At 42.7% G+C, this 19712-nt stretch overlaps 1 protein-coding gene across 6 annotated transcripts; it reads right to left on the reverse strand.

Annotated features, from left to right (window-relative positions):
* Positions 1 to 1685: 1685 nt before the first annotated feature.
* Positions 1686 to 19707, reverse strand: INPP5K (inositol polyphosphate-5-phosphatase K). Of its 6 annotated transcripts, XR_012663628.1 has the most exons (15): positions 19519 to 19707; positions 17247 to 17573; positions 16927 to 17034; positions 16144 to 16252; positions 13135 to 13251; positions 12637 to 12809; positions 11005 to 11116; positions 10316 to 10425; positions 9724 to 9750; positions 7803 to 7995; positions 7428 to 7565; positions 6803 to 6886; positions 5440 to 5544; positions 4166 to 4363; positions 1686 to 2139 (listed from the first exon to the last, which is right to left on the reverse strand). XR_012663628.1 is itself a non-coding variant. In XM_075113349.1 (14 exons), the coding sequence occupies exons 2-14, from the start codon at positions 17519 to 17521 to the stop codon at positions 4265 to 4267; spliced, it is 1650 nt and encodes a 549-aa protein (XP_074969450.1). In that variant the 5' UTR covers positions 17522 to 17573; positions 19519 to 19707; the 3' UTR covers positions 1686 to 4264. The 6 variants fall into 6 exon arrangements, 4 of the variants coding, with proteins under 4 accessions (XP_074969450.1, XP_074969453.1, XP_074969452.1 ...); XM_075113349.1 differs by having other exon boundaries at positions 1686 to 4363; XR_012663629.1 differs by lacking the exons at positions 9724 to 9750; positions 17247 to 17573 and having other exon boundaries at positions 2923 to 4363.
* Between the last annotated feature and the right edge of the window lie 5 nt (positions 19708 to 19712).

Consider the following 19712-nt stretch of genomic DNA (forward strand, 5'->3'; position numbering starts at 1 on the left):
AATTTTCCGCACACCTCTACCTCCTTTTGCCAGTTTGCATTCCCAGATCTCATTCTTCCTCCGACTCCACTGTTTTCCTCCAGTGATTCTTCCAACCTGTGCTTCAGAAGCTCCCACACAGGTTCTCTTGCTACTTTCTAGATTGCACATACGAGATGTTCTCACTTTTAACTGCAGAGACCTGGTAAGGGAAGATGACAGTTCCGCTGTAATGAGGGAGGTGGGATGCACACACGAGACACGTGACTTTCCTTAAGCTGAAGCAATCGGATGGGCAAGTTCAGTATAGCTCCCGCGCGGATCAGCTTCCAGAGTAACTACTGTGTGCCGCAGAGAGTCGCCTGGCGGCGAGGGCTGCTGCCCTGGCGGAACGCAGCAGCGCACGAAGAATCGCCTACTCTGCACCACGGGGAGTACGCAGCTCTCGCGTCTGAGCTTGCGCCTGAAGAGTTAAGGCTAAGAGAACGCAAGCTGTGCATATCGACAACTGGCCTCAAAGTCTTCCATCTTTACACAAAAATCCTTTTAATCTGTTCTCTTTCAAGACTGGTATAAAGAAAAAACAGGGATAAGGAAACTAGGATATCATCTGCTGAGCATACGAGTTATGAAGCTAAACAACGTTGGTGCTCATGCACTGATGAGCACCAGGAAATTTCCACTGTCTCCGTACCTCGTTATGACAAAAGAAATGGCTTCATTTCAATCACTTGCAAACAGCGAATCCCTGTAGCCAAGGGCAGAGGGGGCCATCAGAAATATTCCTGTTAGCGATGCAGAGTTCTCAAAAAAGATATTGTTTCCTCTCTCAAGGAAAACCTAAGTCAAGCTTCGTTCAACTGGCCTTTCCACTGCAGTGCATTAATTAAGACAAGTTCATCTGCGTGTCACTTGGTGTCCAAGAGCAGAGAAGGAAGTAGTGGTAGTAGAAACAATAGTCTTTATCAGAATGTATTTTTAGGGTCTAACAAACACGCAAGACATCTTAGAAATATTTCCTGTTTACACAGAGCCGTGCTATCTATGTGCAATGATACACTGCACATCCTGGGGTTAGCTAGGGATCAGGAATATATGGAAGTTAAAGACGGCTATACTGGACAACATTCCTTGGTAGGCATATTTCCTATTTCAGAATAAATTCTCTAACAGCAGGGAATTACGAAAAGTTACCTTCAGATGGAAACGATTCGATAGCAAATCTATATTAAAGCCTACAAAATTTAAGATACGAAGTACAATGTAGCACATCTTTCACAAAGACAAAAAAAACATCTCAAATCATACTGTGAAAAATTCACTGTGAAAAAGTGAATTTAGAAGAACCTGTTCTTAAAGATTAAGGAAGCAGTTTAAGTGGCTTCAGCATTTTGGCAAGGATGGTATCAAAGCCTCCTCACTGGGGGACAGAAAATCCACAACAGGAGTCCATTTCATACTGGCCTCATTTAAATGGAAAAAAAAAAAAGAGATGAATCTGCTTTGTCCAAAAGTAAAATAGTATCTGTCCCTGCCCTTCTTTTGCAGTCCACAGCCCTACCGCGTATGTTATTACTGACATATTTCTGTTCTAAAATACTGTTATATCTGCTCGTTGAACATGACCAAAGTTCCTCGGAGAAAGGCTCAAATTAATCCTCCCCACCCAAACCACCATGTTCGGTCTCAGATTAAGAGAGGCCATGTAGAACACTTCACTGCCAGGATTTATTTTAGTGGTACATGAAAAGAAAACACATGAGTATAAAAACATTTCCAGTGATTATAACATCCAATTAAAGGTGTTTTAAGAAAGATAAATTTCATCAGAAATTGCATCATTACAGGTCATGGAATAGTTTGAAAAGCTACCATAGGTAACAGTAGTGAACAAAAGTGCTACCGTGTGCATAATACTCAGGAAAGAAGTACACAGTTCTGTGCAGCATCCTACTAACACAAGCGGATTCAATCACAGCTGCCGTGGGCCTTTTCAGGGAAGTCCTGTGGTTCAAAGGATTAGTTTACAGAACGCAGCTTCTACGTCCAGTGATCGAGAGGGCTATCCGCTCTCGCACGACATCAGGGATCTTGTTTCTTGCCCACGTAAAGCGGCTGTATGGCTCCCCCTCCGAGCTGCTCATGAACAGCAGATGCACCCTGATGAGAAGAAATTAGATCTTGGTCCACAATAAATCGCCAGCTGTGGTCTGGAATCCACAGACCACTGTTCCTTGAGCTCTCCACAGAATCTCCTCGCATGGAGTACGGGAATACAGTTACACAAGTAAAATCAGCAACCGAGCACAGCTCAAGAACTGCAAGCTCTTTGCAATCGGCAGGGATTTGTCTGGTGCCCTAATTGCCATGAGAAGTCACGTGTCAAAGATTTAGTGCAAAACAAATTCTTGTAAGACCGGTACAAATGTGAAAACTTTCTGATTTTGTTCCAAAGCATAACAGGAATGTACAAACTGCAAACCTCAAGGCAGTTTAAATCCATGCAACGAACACAGCATCCTCTGAACCTGCCACCACTACTCACAGCTGGAAACAGTTCCCAACACCAAGCATTAAGCTGAGATACAACTAAATAAAATTTACAGAGGCCAGGTGTTCTTAAACCCCATCCTGCAACTGTTTAACCTACGCTATATCTTCCACAGTGTACAAAGACGCCCAGACCCCAGGAGATTTTATACAGTGAATAATATAAGCAAGTAACTGCAAAACAAATGTCCTATCAAGGTGTTAACTCTATCTCAGAAGAATCCTGAAAAAACTAAGGCTTTGAGAAAAACCAAAAAGGAATCCATTCGGTTCCAAAGCAACGTTCCAGCATAAACACACCAACATCCTTCGCTTTGCTCTTCCGCTTGAACCAGATTTTCTCTTTTCCATCCATAACCAACATGACAGCGCTTAGTAACTAACTTTACTTACCAGAGACAGTAGGGAGCCGAAGCTGTGCACGGGAGACTCAAGTGCTCTTTTCCAGCACTGCAGTCTGAGATTCTGTGGCATGTTGGTGCCTCTCCCAATCCTTTCCAAACATCTCCATTTCCTCATCAAGAAACAAAACCATTTCTGAAGCTAACTACCTTTCAGGTTTTTAAGGTACATGATGTTTCTTATTCCGTCTCGGCCCTCAAGTGCACAGACACATTGAGGCCTAAGCACCTCTAGAAAAACAGAAGTTTTGCAGACCGACTGCTGTGAATTCAAGAGATTTTCCATTTGGGCAGCACAGATTGTGCCACAAGAAAGAACTTCTTCCACTGAAATTCCCCATTTATAATTCCCATCATCTCCGTTGTACATGTAGCAATTATGTGGCAGGATGGTACCAGGAAGTACTTAAAGCATGGCTTTAGCTTTCTAAATTCAGTATGACAGCAGAAAGCCATCGGGGTTAGCACCACGATCATTAGCTCTTCGCCAACAGGTGCTTCACTAACTCCGGTCTGCTTACGTGTGCTAAAGCATTTCCCAACTTAAGCAATTTCTCTCAGAAACTGTGGGATCCTGGCTAACTCTGAGTCAGGGACCAGTGTAGAAGTAGTTTTACTTCAAATCAAGAGAAATGCAATAGGCAAAGTTGTTTTATAAAAGAATAACAACAATAATTTAAAAAAAAATGTTTTGATAAATGTATCTCAATCTGGGAAAATGAGAAATGGAAAATCCTCCAGACAGTCACCAGTAAGGCCTGAGGAAAAGGGATCTACGACCAAAGGAGAATTTACACACTCCAAAGATTTGTTTTCATGTGACTTGTTGCCACACGTGTTTCCCAAAAGGTAATTAGCTTACATTTGAAAGTCAAATAAAATTTTAAAACAAGCTAACTAGATGTATCTAATAAATAATTTTTAAATAATTTCATTTAAAGTCAAAATTTGGAAATCGATGATTAAGTGGTTATAGCATAGTAAATATTGTATCGTAAATAAAATATCCTCTACCACAAAGGAGCGAGCCTAAAAATCTATTACAGACCACAACTTTCTTAGGTTAAATCATCATATTAGAAACATCCATCACCTTAAAACATACAGCATTCATTAGGTGCTATTTTTACAGTTCTCATCCAGTGCAAGTGGGTTACTCTCCCCGTAACAATAAAAATATCTGCTTCCATTATAAATTATCTTCTACGAGCTGACAAAGTACTGAACAATCCTACCTGTCTTACTCCATCTTCTAAGAGTAAAAGCTTATAATCACTAAGACATAAAGAATCATCTGACTCCTGAATCAGGGCCACTAAATGCTCTTTTTGCCTTCAGAACTCGTCATGGGACTCCAGATTGTCAGGCTTCTGCATCCAACCGCTCTCCTCCTGTGTCAGATCCTTTTCTATTAATGTTCTGTTAGGCTGAATCTAGAAGAAAGACAGTAGTTAAAACACAAATGAACACGTGCAGAAGCACTGTGTTGCTCTACACTATCAATACACTGTTACAGAAAGATGTCTTACATACTTGCTAGAAAGAGAAAATTAAAGCAATGCATCTACGCAATTATGAAATTCTTTAAAATCTAGTAAAAAACCCACTAAACTGATATCAAAACATTAAGTATCATGCAAAAAGAAAGGCATGTGGCATCTTGTACCCGCATGAAACTGACAACCATCCTGCAGAGTTTGTGGCAGATCTTAACCTGAGAGACAACCGAAATACTGGGCTCTGCAATGTTTCTCACCAATACAGAAAAAAATACGAACAGTATCACTGAGATACACCAGCCAGCCCAGCAACTTCCATTACTGTATCCCCTCAGGTAGCGGGAGTTTCAGAGTCTTCCAAAACCCCTTCATACAACAATAACACAGAACTTCCACTTCAGCCATTCTAGAACACATTAGCGCAGCCATGACAGCGTGGAAAATTATGCACAAACAAAATGATTTTGGCAAAAAGTGCTGGTGTGGAGGCTGCAATGCTTGGTCGCTTCGTCTAGTCTGTGCAGGTTAAGTTGTCCTTTCAGAAATTAAACAAAGAAACCTGCTAAACAAATAACTTGAGTTCCGACTGTCCTGTCTTTCCCAAATTCAAGTGACTAAATATACAGGAAGCACTTTGGTGCAAATCTACCACAGAACGGAGCACAAAGAGCTCGCTCGCAATCTGTCAGAAACTTGGCAGCGTTGAAGTGGAGTTCTCGTCTTTACAGAGACTAGGGACCTAACCGACAGAGCCTGAAGCTCCAAAAATGAAAGCTGAGAGAGAGAAACCTGTCTTATTTCATTACATGTTGCAAAAATAGCTGCTCACAGGCTTTTAGCATACCAGCACGTTCTTCTACGGGATGTTAGCCAGCACGTACCCTTTTTGCAATTACTTGTTCTGCCACCTCCCCCAGCATTAACACCGCTGCACACACCTATGTTCAGATGCATATGAAAGCGAAAGAAATAAAAATCTCAGTGTTTATCAAAGCTTCCAAACACATTACCTGAAAAGGCTGGCTGATACCAACAATTGACCGCAAACTATTGCTATAGTAACAAAGCAAAAATTCTCCTCCCATATCAGGTATTTCTGCAGCACTCATGTAAACCTGTCAACAAGAGTAAGAATAGGCGATGGGCAATTTCCACAGGAAAAGAACCTTACAAAAAAGCAGTCTCTGCCATTCAGGACACCATAAAAATCCATCCTTACTATTTATAAGGAAGTCTCTAAACATAAGCTAAAAAGGATGAGGACAGAAGTAACTCCTGAAACCATCTGAAAACTGAGTCAGGGAGGAAAAGCAAATATCCACCACCATGTTGGCAAGTGACTTGGTTCAGCAAGAGGCGAGAAGAAACGCAGAGCTGTTGGAAGGGAAGGGGCAAGGCGGCGGCGGCAGCAGGGCGGGGGATGAGCTGCCTCCTGGTGGCAATAAGCGCGGAACAGCAGAGCAAACGCCCACCTTGGTGCCGCACTGCCCCGAAGATCCCGCAGTTCCTGAACCGCAGCCCACAGCAGCCTGCTGAAGCAACGCTCACAGTGCTTGGAATTTTAAGCTTAGTGATAGGAAAGCGCGATATCAGAGAAACGCTGAGATTCAGAGTATCGGTACAATACTATTTAGCCTCTTGTTGTAAACTTGATGCCAACGTACAAAATCTCTAACAAGAAATAACTGCCTTCTGTTGTTGTCTGGAAAACCTCATCCATCCTTCCACCCACCGTGTCTCCAAAATTAAATTTGAATTTCTGTTTGTTCAGATAAATACCTCTGGAAACAGATCATTTGTATTCAAAATAAGTTTTGTTTGTTTTAAACCACTTCAGGTAATCGCTCCTGGAAAGCTATATAACAGACAGCAGTTTTAACGGGGGACCAAGGCCCTCAGCAGGCAAAATGAAGAAAGTCCAAGAAACCCTGACCTGCAGCTGTATTAGGTATCTGGAACTATTTGTGTTAGTAACAGTAGGTTCTTACAACTGTAATGAAAATCACACAATAAATATTTAGATTACACTGAGCAACTTTGAGGATCAGATGAAAAAACGGCCAGTTACTTATTTCAGTGGCAGGAACAGACCAACATGGAATGACAGTAGCTTCTAATACAATGAAAAGTCGCTACAGGAATAAATTGCCTTTTCATCAGTTCCCTTAAGCAATATGATCACACCGAGAAGGTGTGCTTGACTACCCGAAAATCGATAAGAATTAGGAAGAGGCATTTTAAACAACACTGCTCCCCATTACCTTTGGCTGGGAAAGAGGCTACAGCACCCGTAAGAGGAAGGGCACATGGAGCAAACAGGCCTTGATGCTACTCTGTGGGAAACTACATTAGAAAGCAACACAATTGGCTTACTTGTTTACTGTCTTTGTTAGAAGAAATTTCATCATCTTCTACCCAAGTATACGTAACACAGTCGTTCACATGCCTGAAAGCCACCTGCAAAGGAAGATGCAAACCATCAGCCGTCTGAAGGAGACAAAAACTGTGCTGCCTGGAAAACTCAAAGGTGTGAGAGAGGCGTTTACTACTTCACTGAAGTAATTAAAACACTTCACTTTTAGAAACAGAACACTTTGGGGGCATGCACAAATCTTTTGTTTCTGAGAGGGTGCAAGTGCCCTGTTCTCTCACCCCTCCACTGACTTTCTTTTATTTTTGTTCTTTCTGTGCTGTATAAATCTTTTGAACTGTGGGCATTAGGGGAGGACAATTCCTTTCCACAGCTTCTGCACCATTTTACTTAAATAATTTACCACGTTATCTTAGCAGAGAATTTAAAGGAGGCAAAAGAGCTCACACACTACGCAATGAAACCGTCGGCATACAGGAACTAACGGCAATCACGGATACACAGCTATTTCAGAGAGTTTTGCACCGGGAAGAATCACAATGTCCTATGTCTGAAGACTATCAACCACCTCCTCCAGTCATATTCACCACCTCATTAGAGTAAAGAGCCGCGATGCGGTAACATCACCTTGAAGAGTCCAATCCAGTCCCAAGCACTGCTTGGGAATTCAGGCACTGCAGAATAGCTGATGACAACATCATGTTCCGCGCTCCACTCACCCTCAGCATTCAGCGTGACCAAAGGATCTGTTAGGAGAGGCTTCAACTAGACAAAAGAACAGAATTTGAAGTCAGCCAAGCCTGTCATTCCTTCAGTTACTCTTCTCTACCACACCTGCTGTGGGACTCCTAACTGGACGGAAATAACCTGAAAGTAATTTGCTGCCTTCACTATAATCAGAATGAAAGAGAGCTTATGACTTACAGAGTTTAGAAAACCAGCTTCTGTAAGGCAAGACTTCTTAAAACAAACTTTTTCTTAACAACATAACTGGGACAGCACCTCAAGCCCAAAAGTTCCTGTAACAGGTTTGTGATCGCTGATGCCATAGCTCATGTGACTGATATAGTTGTTCAAAGTAACAGAAATTGTCTGTTCTTCTTCAGAGAATTCGCCTTCTTTTGACGTGTGCTGGCAGAGATTTTTCACTCTCCAAAGAATTCTATCAGTCCACGCTGGCTTTCTTTTCTTCTCACTGCAAAAGCGTAAGATAAAAGTGAAGTGAGAAGAAAAACAGCTGCCAAAAACTAAGAATGCTGTGCAAAATCTACTCAAAAGTTGACAGACTGTCAAGTACATATTAATAAAAGAAGGCAATCACTTCCAAGCTTCATTTTACAGCTCTGTTCAATATGCTTTAGAACAAGGTTCCCTTAATTTGAACTCAACTTCATTTACCACAGACGAGTTTCACAGGTTTCTGAGAGAGGAGTAAAATGAAGGGGAAAAGGGCATTTCAGTGGGTTAGTAGCCAGCTTCGAACAGGAAATGATACTTTCTCCTAAAACACTCCATAAAAACATGCCAGAAAACTGAGATAATGCAGCAACTGCCCCAAGCTTCAAATGTACAGTCATTCTGAGAAAAGGGGCATAAACTTAAGGAAGACATAGGAAGAGTCTGAATGATGTTTGAAATTATTCAAAGCATTTGAGAACAAGTTTCTTTTAACAACAAAACCCAGACAAACTTAGGTAGCTTATACTAATCACAGGTGACACAGCAATGCTTTATTTAAAGTTCCTCTAACTTGTACTAGCCCCTATTTCAAGTCTGTAAGCTACTGCTCTCGTAACAAAAGGCTTTGGGAATTCCACGAGCAATGAAGTTGCGTCTGCACCCTGCAGCTGTGCAATACATCGAACTGTAATCAGAGTTCAGAGTTTCCTTTTATACCATATCAATTACAACAGAAGACACGCGCCTTTCCTAGTTCTCTCCATAGTGGGAGGAAGACTTAACAGCAACTCTCTGTATGGATGCATCACTTCAAATTGAAATGGAGAAAAGATCATACCCTATGGAAGAGGAATTAGCATGGATGGGGTTGAATTATAGAAGTTAATGAGCGGGATGTGTCAGGAAAGCTGTCAGTTTAATAACTTGGAATATGAAAATCATCATACACTGGAAATGTCATTTAGTTCAATATTCAACACACTATTATTTTACCCCTTCCCATACGTAAGTGTGACTCACCTTTAATAAGGTGGCAAGATTTTAAATGACTAAGGGGCCATATCCCACTTACTCCAGTAATTATATAAACCGACAGAAATCTTTATGAGCTGCCATATGTCTGCTCTGCTGTGCAAGGAAATGCCAAAGAACAGCTGAAGTTAATGCACTATTTTGCAGAAAACGGCATGTTAGATGGGAAACAAAACCTCAAAGTCCACACTGAAAAAGTATCCAATGTAACAAAATACCACGTGCTTCATATAAAGCACCCTTTCCACGGGCGCATGCCTTGAGGTCTACTGATCACCCCCCATCCGACCAAAATACCCCTGCTAGCTTTAGCCGCAGCAGAGCGCACAGAGTGTGTGTAAGCACACCGTTCTTTAGATGAGCCAATACGGACCACTAGACTATGACTCATTCTTAGATTATTATGATTATTATGTGGATTATTCCAAGTATTTGTTAACTGGATTTACTGCCGGTCCCATTATATCTCTTTACACTCAATTAGGGAGCAAAATGTCTTTGGATCCAAATGACTAAACCTCCAACATGAAGTGCAACAGCAGAGCAGATAACGCTACAGCTTTCAGACAGGTTCAGAAAATCCCTGAAGAAAATCAGCTGTCATCTGATTTTCAAATATTTCACAAAAATCAAATCAAAAGCTCAGGAAGGAGCATTGTTTTGATTCTGAAATATTTACAGATCTATGAAATCCAGAAAGTTCTCTTCTTACTTAAACCAAAACAGGGACTTCTGCTCTCTGGAAATAAAGAAAAAGATCAGTACAAAACCCTTCTTTGGACAGGAACTTATCCTTCTATTGAAACATAAGACTAATATTTAACAAACTTTAGTGTCAGAGAAAAACTTTGGAACTTAAGCTGCTCCATTTTTCACTTAAAACCATTTATAAAGACACATTTATATTTATTTTCAAGTACCAGTAGTATCAAATGAAATGCTTAAACAGAGAAGGAAAACAAAAATCGCAGACAATTAATCTTTTGCTCATTTCTGACAACCAGTGGGCACTTTCAGTATTAAAGAACAAAAAAGGAGTGGCTCAGACAAGCGCTAGTTTATCCTGTTAATCTAGTCTTTCCAAAAAAAAGCTGAGTTGTTCCACGCTTCCCTCATGCAATCAGCAGGCTCAGGCGTCTTCAGCCAGAAATACTCACTTACGCAGACTTGACCACTGCGTGAGCTCAACAGCCCCTCCTCACCAGTACCTTCAGGAAATCCAGGTTTGCTGACTAAAGGTGGTATTTAGCAAAGCACCACATTCACTCGAATAGTCCATGTCTAAACTCATCGTACGCTTTTACCTTGTATCATATACATCCGAGTACAGGTCAAACTTGTAGGTGGGTTTAAACTGCAGAGGACCCTCTATGAATTCCTGAAGAAATGCTTCCTTCTTTTTTGCCATATTTAACTGTAGAAATAAAAAGTAACTTTTAAAGATTATGTTTAAAAATCAGAGCTTAAAGTGCAGTTGGGAAAGGAGCTGAGAAAGCATCTTCCAAGAAGAATCCAACACCTCAGTCAGTACAACCTATTTGGAAGGTAAATTCGGAAGTGCCTCTCTGTTACTGCCAGGACTCTTGACATGATCTGTTTAAAACTTTTGTAGCTGTTCTACTAAAAAAATAAAAATCTAGAATAAGCTTCTCTTAAAAATAATTCTTGAGAGAAGAAAAAAAGGAGGAGAAATTAAGGTGAGGAACAATTCACAAGCCATGAAGTTCAAAAAAAGCTTCAGTCAAACACGAGCATTGCAAATAAGTAAGAAACTAAAGAAAAGCAGAAAAAGTTTGCAATTACTTGGGGCTTATGTCCGAGAAGTGAGAGAGCGGACAGCTAGATCTGTTCCACCTCATGACTGCTCTGAATTTGTGTTCTTTAACAGAAATTAGAAACTCAAAGAGTTAACACTAACTACCGTGTTGTGTGTTTGTGTGCACCCAAACCAAACCAAACGCACCAGCCAAACCCCCAAATTAAGAGAACATACCTGGTCCTTGTCCCACAGCAGGTTGTAACGCTTGTTATTTATTGATTCTCGGACAAAATGTATGCCATAATCTGCTATCCGGAAGTTTAGATCTCCAAAACAGAAGAGAACACTAAAAAAAAAAAACAAAAAAAAAGGAGAAAGAAGAGAAAAAAAACAAGAAAGATTTATAAGAACCCATTAACACGAGGGAAGAATTAAATAGAATATAAGCCATTACGCTAATTAGGTGCTCTAATCATTTATATTACTTAATCTAAACAGCTTAAACACAAGCATTAAGTAGTTACAGATAAGCTTACACGGGGATAACCCGCTGCTGAACAAAAAATCTAAAGGAATTGAAATAGTAAATTAAGTCCCTTGCATTCTTGCCGCTCGCTCGTTACTTACCCCGAGTCTCCTAACGACTCACGCCTCTATTAGAGACACATTTAAAATCAAATTTTCACAGCAGGTAAAATGACACACAAAATTCACGACCTGCACACCAGCTGGCGATGTTAACGCACCGCCTCAGAGCTCCGGCGTAGCGCCTTAGGAGAGCGGCGACACAGATCAGGTGTTCTACCATGATCAGGGAAGAAAGTTACTGTTACCAAGCACTGGGGCGTATTATCAGCCATGTTTTATGCCACAGGAAAGCCGCCTTTTCAAGAGAATTAACTTCTCTCTGAAACCCCCCACTTTCAACGTTTTGTTCCAGGGTGGGTACCCCAAACTTGGCATTATGGAAACAAAACTTCTGTTTTACTGCCGTTTGTAGTTTGTTCTAGAAGATGACAGCAGGTGATTTGGTACATGCCCACACACAGCCAAGAAAATGAAACACATTAAATTGAAATATCGAACGCTTATACTAAGGTAGGAAAAGTAATGACTTTGACACTCATGTGTCACACATTTTTACCTGATTTTAATGAACTCATTAACAATTAAAGTGGTATTACATATCCATTCCAGATTTATCATCCTGGCGGTTTTACGGGTATTTAAAAAAAATTAAAATTACCAAACTAAAATGTTTTTCTCAACCCTTTATGAAGTGGTTCTATTACCACCTTTAGACTCCAGCACATGAAAACAACAGAACACACAAATAATTCCTGCAGAATTAAGGAAAGAGAGCTCGATTAGTGGCCCAAATCAGGTTTGTTTGGGGTTTTTTTGGGGAGGCACCTGAGGGAAGTATAATTCATATAGCTACAGAAATCATCAGTCAAAGTTTTAAAGGCTGAGAAGCCCTCAGCCAGACACTAAAATTACAACGGGAACAAAAATGGCCCAAAACAACACAAATCTCCCCCCAAAAAGGGAGGAAGATAAACATTTAACAGCGATCTAAAGGATTTTTGATATAAATGGGCTTTAGCTTCCTAAGCTCTCCAGCATATCACATGTGCAGCACATATGCTAACAAATTTAATGTAATTTAGGACGGGAAGAGAACCATCTTTCAAAATAGACCTCCATCTTTTAGGTTATCTTTTCCTCCCAGGATTCAGGGTCAAGGCTAAAAAGACATTTAAAATAAAAAAGATTAATGAAAACTCCAAAACCAACGCTCTTCAGTGCATGAGTTTATCATATAACAGATAGAAACACAGACAGGATAGGGTATGAACAACTCACTCATGATCCAAAGTACTTGGAATATTCTCTCCTTCAAACTGCATTTCCAGAATTTTCTCAAAGTCATCCAGGCGCTGCTCTGTGTTCTCCATGTGAGCTGGCAAGTGGCAGTTCATGAAACAAACTGTATGACCATAGAGGGACATCCGGATGGTGACGCCTCCTTTGTTCCCCTGGTACGGAGGATTAACAACGTTCTCTGAAACTACAGTCAACGCCTGCAGACCTAACCATTAACACTACCTATACATTTTTAAATCTTGCTATTTAGGTTTAACTGAATCCAATTTCTTCCTATGTAAGTTGTTGCGTATCAGCTAACTGGTAAAATTATGGTCTGTGCTGTACCCTTGCACACAAGGTTCGAACAAGTCAGTCTTGCTGCTCGTCACTTTCTACTTAAACCCTATACCCTCTCCCCACCACGAAACCGCGCAGAGGCACGCGCCGCCGCACGCATACGTAGCCGAGGCAGCCGAGCCTCAGACACCTCCTTACCCAGTATCCGTACAGGCCCGTGCGTGTGTAGTGGGTGTGGATGTCCCGTATGAAAGGAAGGTGGACGTGCTTCACGAAGATCAGCAGCAGTAATCCCTGCATGCGAACGGAGGAGAGCTGGAAGAGATATGAAACAGGGAACAGTCATTGCCTGGGAGGTATTTGGGATTCCTCAGGTCTTCTCCATAGGAGCTTTTAGGTGAAGAACACCTAGCAGGAGCCATGCAGTTCCCTGGCCGAGCCTGGCTTCAATACCGTGGCACAGTAAATGCAGGCGCATTTCAGTGCTGCAAAGCATACACTCTTACTGGAGATATGCTTACAAACGATTTTGATGAATCTCTCAACTAATTAACATTAGTTGTGACATTACATTACAAATCTGAAGTTGACCTCAAGACACGAGTATTTGCCCAAACACCTTTAGACCTTTCTTCTGCCTCACCAGCCTCTTGCTTCCACCTTTAAGCATCCTGCCCATGAAGAACCAAACCCTTAGTTTTTCACCTCTGATCTTAAGAGTACACACCTACAAGTCCACCAACAGGAGCAAGTTTTTCACATCCTGAAACATCCTTCAGCATGTACCTAATCGTTCTAAATGCCATTAAAATGCCTAAAAAGCACAGCAGGTACTGCTGGGCACCTGCAAAACAATGACCTGCGAACAGCAGTAACTCTTGTCTGCAATGCCTGTAAACACTGATTTACCCAACACTTCCAAAGCAAAGATGCTTAGGGAGCACATAAAACACTGATTAAGCTTTAAGATACTGGGCAGGGTTTGTGATTTGGTTTTGGGGTTGGGTTTTTTTGTGTGTGCTTGTGTAGAAATAGTCTAACAGCAATGTTCTTCATTAAAAATTTATTACCTCTACCAAAACCCATTTTAGGTGTTTTAATGATAATGGTTCAATTTAAAATACAGGCACTGAAATATATTAATTGTAGTTCAATTTTATGCTGCATGAACTTAGAGAAAGACTGAATTAGAATAAAACCTGATATTAAGAACAACACTGACTCTACCAGTGCTGGAGAAGTACACAAACTTAGCCCAAAACCTAAAACAGAATTCCTCCTTTCCTTGTCTCTACATCTACACAATTAAATAATTTCAGAATATACGTTAATGTTTTCATTGACCTTGAACCCAACAAAATACTAAGCAGTACAGTGAAATGATGGATGGCAGTTACTAGATAACGCATAAATATTTGTATCTGATCAGACCCTTGGTGTAACTAGTACTCTCCTTTCCACAATTACGTCCATGAAATACTAGACTCTTTCAGTCCCCTTATTATTGGCTACATTTCACACTGCTGCGGGCCAGTCCCCAGACACTTCTCAAGACCTATACGAAACCTCTTCTCTGGTTAGGCCTTCAGCATCAAACTGCGCTGGATCCCTCCTCTGCTGGAACGAGCACTAGTCCCACCAACACGTAGCGCCCAATCAAGCAAAGACCTTTTGCAGAGGGGACGTGATTCCGTCGATGGCGAAGGAGGGGACTGACTCCAACCAACCTAACGCTCTGGAAACGGACCCTGTTATCGAAGGGACAGAGTGCCCCAAGGATCACAACCACCCCTCTACACCCAGCCTTGTCCCAGCTCAGCAAAGAAGGGGTAACTCTTCCTCTCCTCCTCAGCCAACCTCCCAGAGAAGTCCCAGCATAAGCTCTCCTCGCTGCCTGTTCTGATTTTGACCTGGCCTGACAGTCCCCTCTTACTATTGGTGCTAATCAAGTCCTGCTGAAAACCATTAGGTGGCAGCATCCATTCATGAGCGTGTCCAAAGTGCCACATTTATAAATTAGAATTCAAAATCAACCACGCATACCACTAGGAATTCTTTTTAACTCTCTGTATACAGGGCCTGAATGTCAGCCCACAGCCAGATTTTGAATGTTCGTCAGCAATGACTTACACCAGGATGAAAAATGGGTTTTTTTCCTTTTTGTAACTCCCAGTGGGTCTCTTGTTTTCTTTAATTACAGTTAAAAGAATGGCACACCTACTGAGTCTGATTAGCACGCAGACAATACAATCATCTCTGCAAAATCACCCTGAAGTAATGCCGGAGTTAGAAAAGCAATACAACATTCAAAAGGCTTTTAGTATCTCTTTACTAGAGAAGCTTACTATATCCTCCCATGTTTATTGCCTGCACTATTAAAATAGCTAGTACTGATCTTACGACCCAGTATTACCAGAAAAACTTGTCATTTAAACTATCATGCAACATTCTAGGTCTTCAGACAAAAATATAAGCCCTCAGAGAAATATATACACACTAAAATCCTGTTTTACACATATGCAATTAATTTTCACCTGCAAACAAGTTGGAAAAAAAACCCTTATGAATCTTAACAAAAATCACTGCCATTGCTTGCGATATTGACAGTGAAAGCAGGTACTTAAGCAGACTACATCACAATGCAGTTCCCCAATAGTGCACAGGGCAAAAAAATTTTCTACAAAGAAGAGAGAGACAGAGATATTGTGGCCACAAGAAACATGCTGTTGAATGCAAGTTTACATCACATTTCATTTTAAATAATCTTCATTACTCTCTTCCTTGAGAATGTGTTCTTACTAGGACAGGAGTATTTTTCTGTTCATCGCGTGGTTCCGCAGCGCTTACACCGGCCATCGCCAGTGTATCGGAACAACCTCCTGCTGTTTGTCACCTGAGCTGCAAAAGCATCAAAACTGCCCAGTTATTCCAAATGAGAAATGAAAAACCGTATGTCCAATTTTCACTGCTAAATTAAGGACATTTTTATTAATAGAGAAAAATTTCAATCGCCTTTATCAACAAACGGGGAAAATAAGTGTGGCGAAGAATCACTTCTAACATAGCGTACCTACGGAATGACCCACACCTGCGAAAAACACCAGCAGCTCATCCTTTATGGAGAGTTTGAGGGGAAAAAAATCTGAATGGAGCTGGGGAAGACATTTTCCTTCACTGCTGTGACACTTAAGAGATGTAAAGAGTTACCTTGATATATCCCAATGGAGACAATACAGTCATGAAAAAAATGCTCCACGGATCATCAAATGCCAAGTCAGACAGAAAATTTGTGATTCTTGAGTTCACCTCCTGCAAGCTGAATACATCGAGATTACTCACGCTTATCACCTGGCTTTGACAGAATTCACACAACATTTTCTGACCACAGACCACAACATCCTAAGAGACCTCTCTCAGCCTAACTCGGAAATTTCTTATTGTTCCCACCTACAAGCAGTTTAACCATCTACAGGCCTGAGCACATCTAACACTGAGAAAAGCCAAGGTAAAGGAGCTTATGTACACCTGAAGAGAGTTCAACACAATGCTAGACTCAAGATATGTTAATGACAAATAACCTGATGGTCAGGTCTTTAAAATTTCAGAAAAGTTTGGAAAACATGATGGCAGATTGTGCCTAATAAGCTTGCACTCGTTCCTTTACAACATGCTGAATTTGGGATAACTTTTATGTCGAAATGAATATGCCTCTATGTGCCAGCAAAGAAAACAGCAGCCAAAAATGTTTTGCATGTTTAGAAAAAAATACATTCTATATTTTGTCACAAAACAAGAGCAGAAAGGAGAGAAGATTCTCTTGCTATAAATTGTCTCTGTTCTAGGATACTAACTCTAGACTTCACCCGCCGCTAGCAATAATGTTGGATCGCCTCCTCGGCAGCAGCTCACACAGCACAAGAGACAATAACTTGTTGAGACTTAACAGTTTTGCAATAAACTCACAAAGCAAGTTCTCTAACAGATACTTACCCTATAACATACATATCCATAGCTGGGCCCAGTGAATCGAGCTGAAGTAAACTAGTGACATCAGGAGGCGGAGAAGCTGTGCCCACGTTCCAGGTAACTAGGTGTAATCTACAAACAAACAAAAATCACACAAAACCAATGCTAAAATTGAAACGTGAACAGGTAACTGACCCCCAGAGCATCTAATTGCCCCACAGAATGTCTATCTAGAGAAAACACAGATTTTCTGTCACTTTTCATCAACCAAAGCTATTTATTAGCTAGCATTAAAAAAACCCCAAACCAACAACCCAAAACCAATCAACTAGAGGGAACAAAACCTGAATTCATTCCACTTATCCTTCAGCTTTTTCCCCCAGATCAGGAAAGCTTCATCTAGAGTGCGAGACACTTCTTCATGAATTTCATCATCCGAGCTGATGTCCTCCACACAAGCCATGAGCTGGGCTACTCGCTGCCGGAGCTGCAAGCGGCCGCTGGACCCTGTGCTGCTGAAGCTCGCAGACCGGCTGCGGAAGTTGTGCAGGCTTTCTAAATCGTTTAGGGAGAGGGCTGCCGAATCTTGAAGCGCATCGTCACTGCTGAAGGATGCCATTCACTCCAAAGGAAAGAACCACTACCCTCTGAAGGACTAACCCATTAAAACCCTAAGTATAGAAGAAACAGAGAGCTAAGAGCCTTCCAGATCAAGTTTTCTCTCATGTGAAACTCAGCGTTGCTTCTAACGCAAAAGGACAAACGTAGACGCAGCGACACTGAAAAAAGCTGCAGTGCTCCCACCACACTCAGTGGGTCGTCACAAAAGCTGCAGTCACACCCCACCTCGCACAGCGAATTGTTTCTTCATAATAGATTTAACGTGGTTAATTCTATAAGCTCAAGATTTAAAAGAATTTATTGTTTATTTGAATCAATCACGTGCCTCCATCCGTAGGCTAGCAGAAATATAATCTCCAGCTCCCAAACATACAAACACACAGCTCTGACCAAAACCAAGCAAAGCTACTGCTCCTCTCGAGCACCGTCAGAAACATTCACGTCTCACAGGACTCGACCACTGTTTCTTTATATGTTGGCGATTTCACTACCAGACCTTCTAAAAAGGGATTCACTTTACCCTCGCTCTTGTTACGCATCAGACAGACTTAAAAAATAACAAGCTGTTAATTTTCCATCCATCTTTGGGTCCTCTAAGGACCTTATCACCACTGATGGTTAAATAGTGAATCCCACCAATACAACCGTTATTAGGGCCACGGTTTTATCCCTCAACCAACTGCTGCTCAAGGCGACACACAACGTATGTGGAAGAGCTGGGAAGTGACATTGTATACCAGGCTGAAATGATCCATCATTTCTCTTACCAATAGTTTATCTTCGTAAGACTACACTGTAACAAAAGCTACCCTACAGTAAATTTCTAGAGGGAAAAAAATAACTGTACGTGTGCTGCGGATCTAATTCCGTCGTCGGAGCCGTACCACTTGGGAACACTCTCCGGTTACTAATTTTGCAAGGCAATCATCTGATTAAACAGAACTGAAATAATATTGAACTCATCAGCCGCTACTGGCAGAAATTAAATTCCTCAAAGCGCGCAGCACCCACGCTACCGATCAGAGCGCAGGAAAGACTGCAGCGCTAGCATTTACACCGAAAGAAAAAAATACTTAAAAAATTTCAAGACCACCCTTCACAATTAGGTTTCACTGCAGTTTACGACTCTGTCTGCCGGAGAAACAGGAGCGAGGAAGGCCCGTGCACCTGCAAAGCGGCAGCCCAGCGCCTCACGCCGCCCCCGGGCTGCTGGTGCTGCCGGCGGCTGCAGGGGGCCGGGGGGACACCCGCCGCGGGGGCGGGAGGCCCAGCGATGCCGGCTCTCGCCCGGAGCCCAGCGACCGCCGCCCGCAGAGGGAGGCGCCCGCTCGGACCGCTCTGCAAGCGCGCCGCGGCGCCGGGCCACGGTCCCGAGCACGGTCCCTGCAAACACGAGCCTAACTACGAGCGAACCACCGGGCGCGTTATTTAGCGTCACCGACGCCTGACGCGATCCGGTAGCAGCGAATTATTTAGGGTCGCAGTGTCTGTAACACTGCGTTAAGATGACTTTTGAGATCTTTGAGTAAATATTAGTGTCCGTTGTGGTTTGTGGTTTTTTTTTTTCCTTTTTCCATTTTCCCGTTACTACCCTTGAAGTCGTTTCTCCAGCGGACCAAGCCCACAGCGCGCGACGCCTCAGCTCGTCCCGGAGCCGGGGCAGCGCCGTGAGCGGAGCCAGGGTCGCACTGAGGTTCCGTCCCTCGCCAACAGCGCCGGGCCTGAGGCACCGGCCGCGCCGCGCCGGTCTGGCCGCGGGAGAGGCTCAGCCTCCCCGAAGCGACCCCGCTACCGACGCTTCTAAAGCAGAAAAGCGGCTTTTCCTCCCTGTTTCACACGACTACGTAACACCGCCAATTAGCGTAACTCCCCGCCAATAAGCAGAAACACAAGTTTCGCTAATTCTCGGCCAATTACGTAACGGCTTAGCTACTTCTGTGCCTAACTCGGAAGAGCCGCCCTCAGAGCCGCGCCGAGCCGCCCCGCGCCGCTCACCTGAGCTGCCTGCGGCCGCCGCGCTGCGCCGGGCCCGCCGGCTCCATCCCCAGGGGCCCAGCCGGGAGGCGCTGCGGAGCGGACAGCGGAGGCCCCGGCTCGCCTCGGCCCGGCCCTGCCCGGCCTTGCCAGGCCCGGCCTAACCTCACCCTGCCCTGCCCCGCCGCCTCCCCGCTCCCCTCAGCGCCCCGCGC

Source organism: Phalacrocorax aristotelis, chromosome 18 (genome assembly GCF_949628215.1).
Source record: "Phalacrocorax aristotelis chromosome 18, bGulAri2.1, whole genome shotgun sequence".
In the NCBI taxonomy this organism is placed as follows: domain Eukaryota; kingdom Metazoa; phylum Chordata; class Aves; order Suliformes; family Phalacrocoracidae; genus Phalacrocorax; species Phalacrocorax aristotelis.

What these genes read in the sequence shown, in the direction of transcription:
- INPP5K (XM_075113349.1), bottom strand. Translation starts at nt 17,521, where the DNA reads ATGGCATCCTTCAGCAGTGACGATGCGCTTCAAGATTCGGCAGCCCTC. An exon ending in TCGGATGTATATGATACAAG is followed by an intron (nt 9,751 to 10,315) that starts GTAAAAGCGTAC and finishes CTTTATTTCCAG; the next exon opens with AGAGCAGAAGTCCCTGTTTT. An exon ending in AAGTCCCTGTTTTGGTTTAA is followed by an intron (nt 7,996 to 9,723) that starts GTAAGAAGAGAA and finishes ACGCTTTTGCAG; the next exon opens with TGAGAAGAAAAGAAAGCCAG.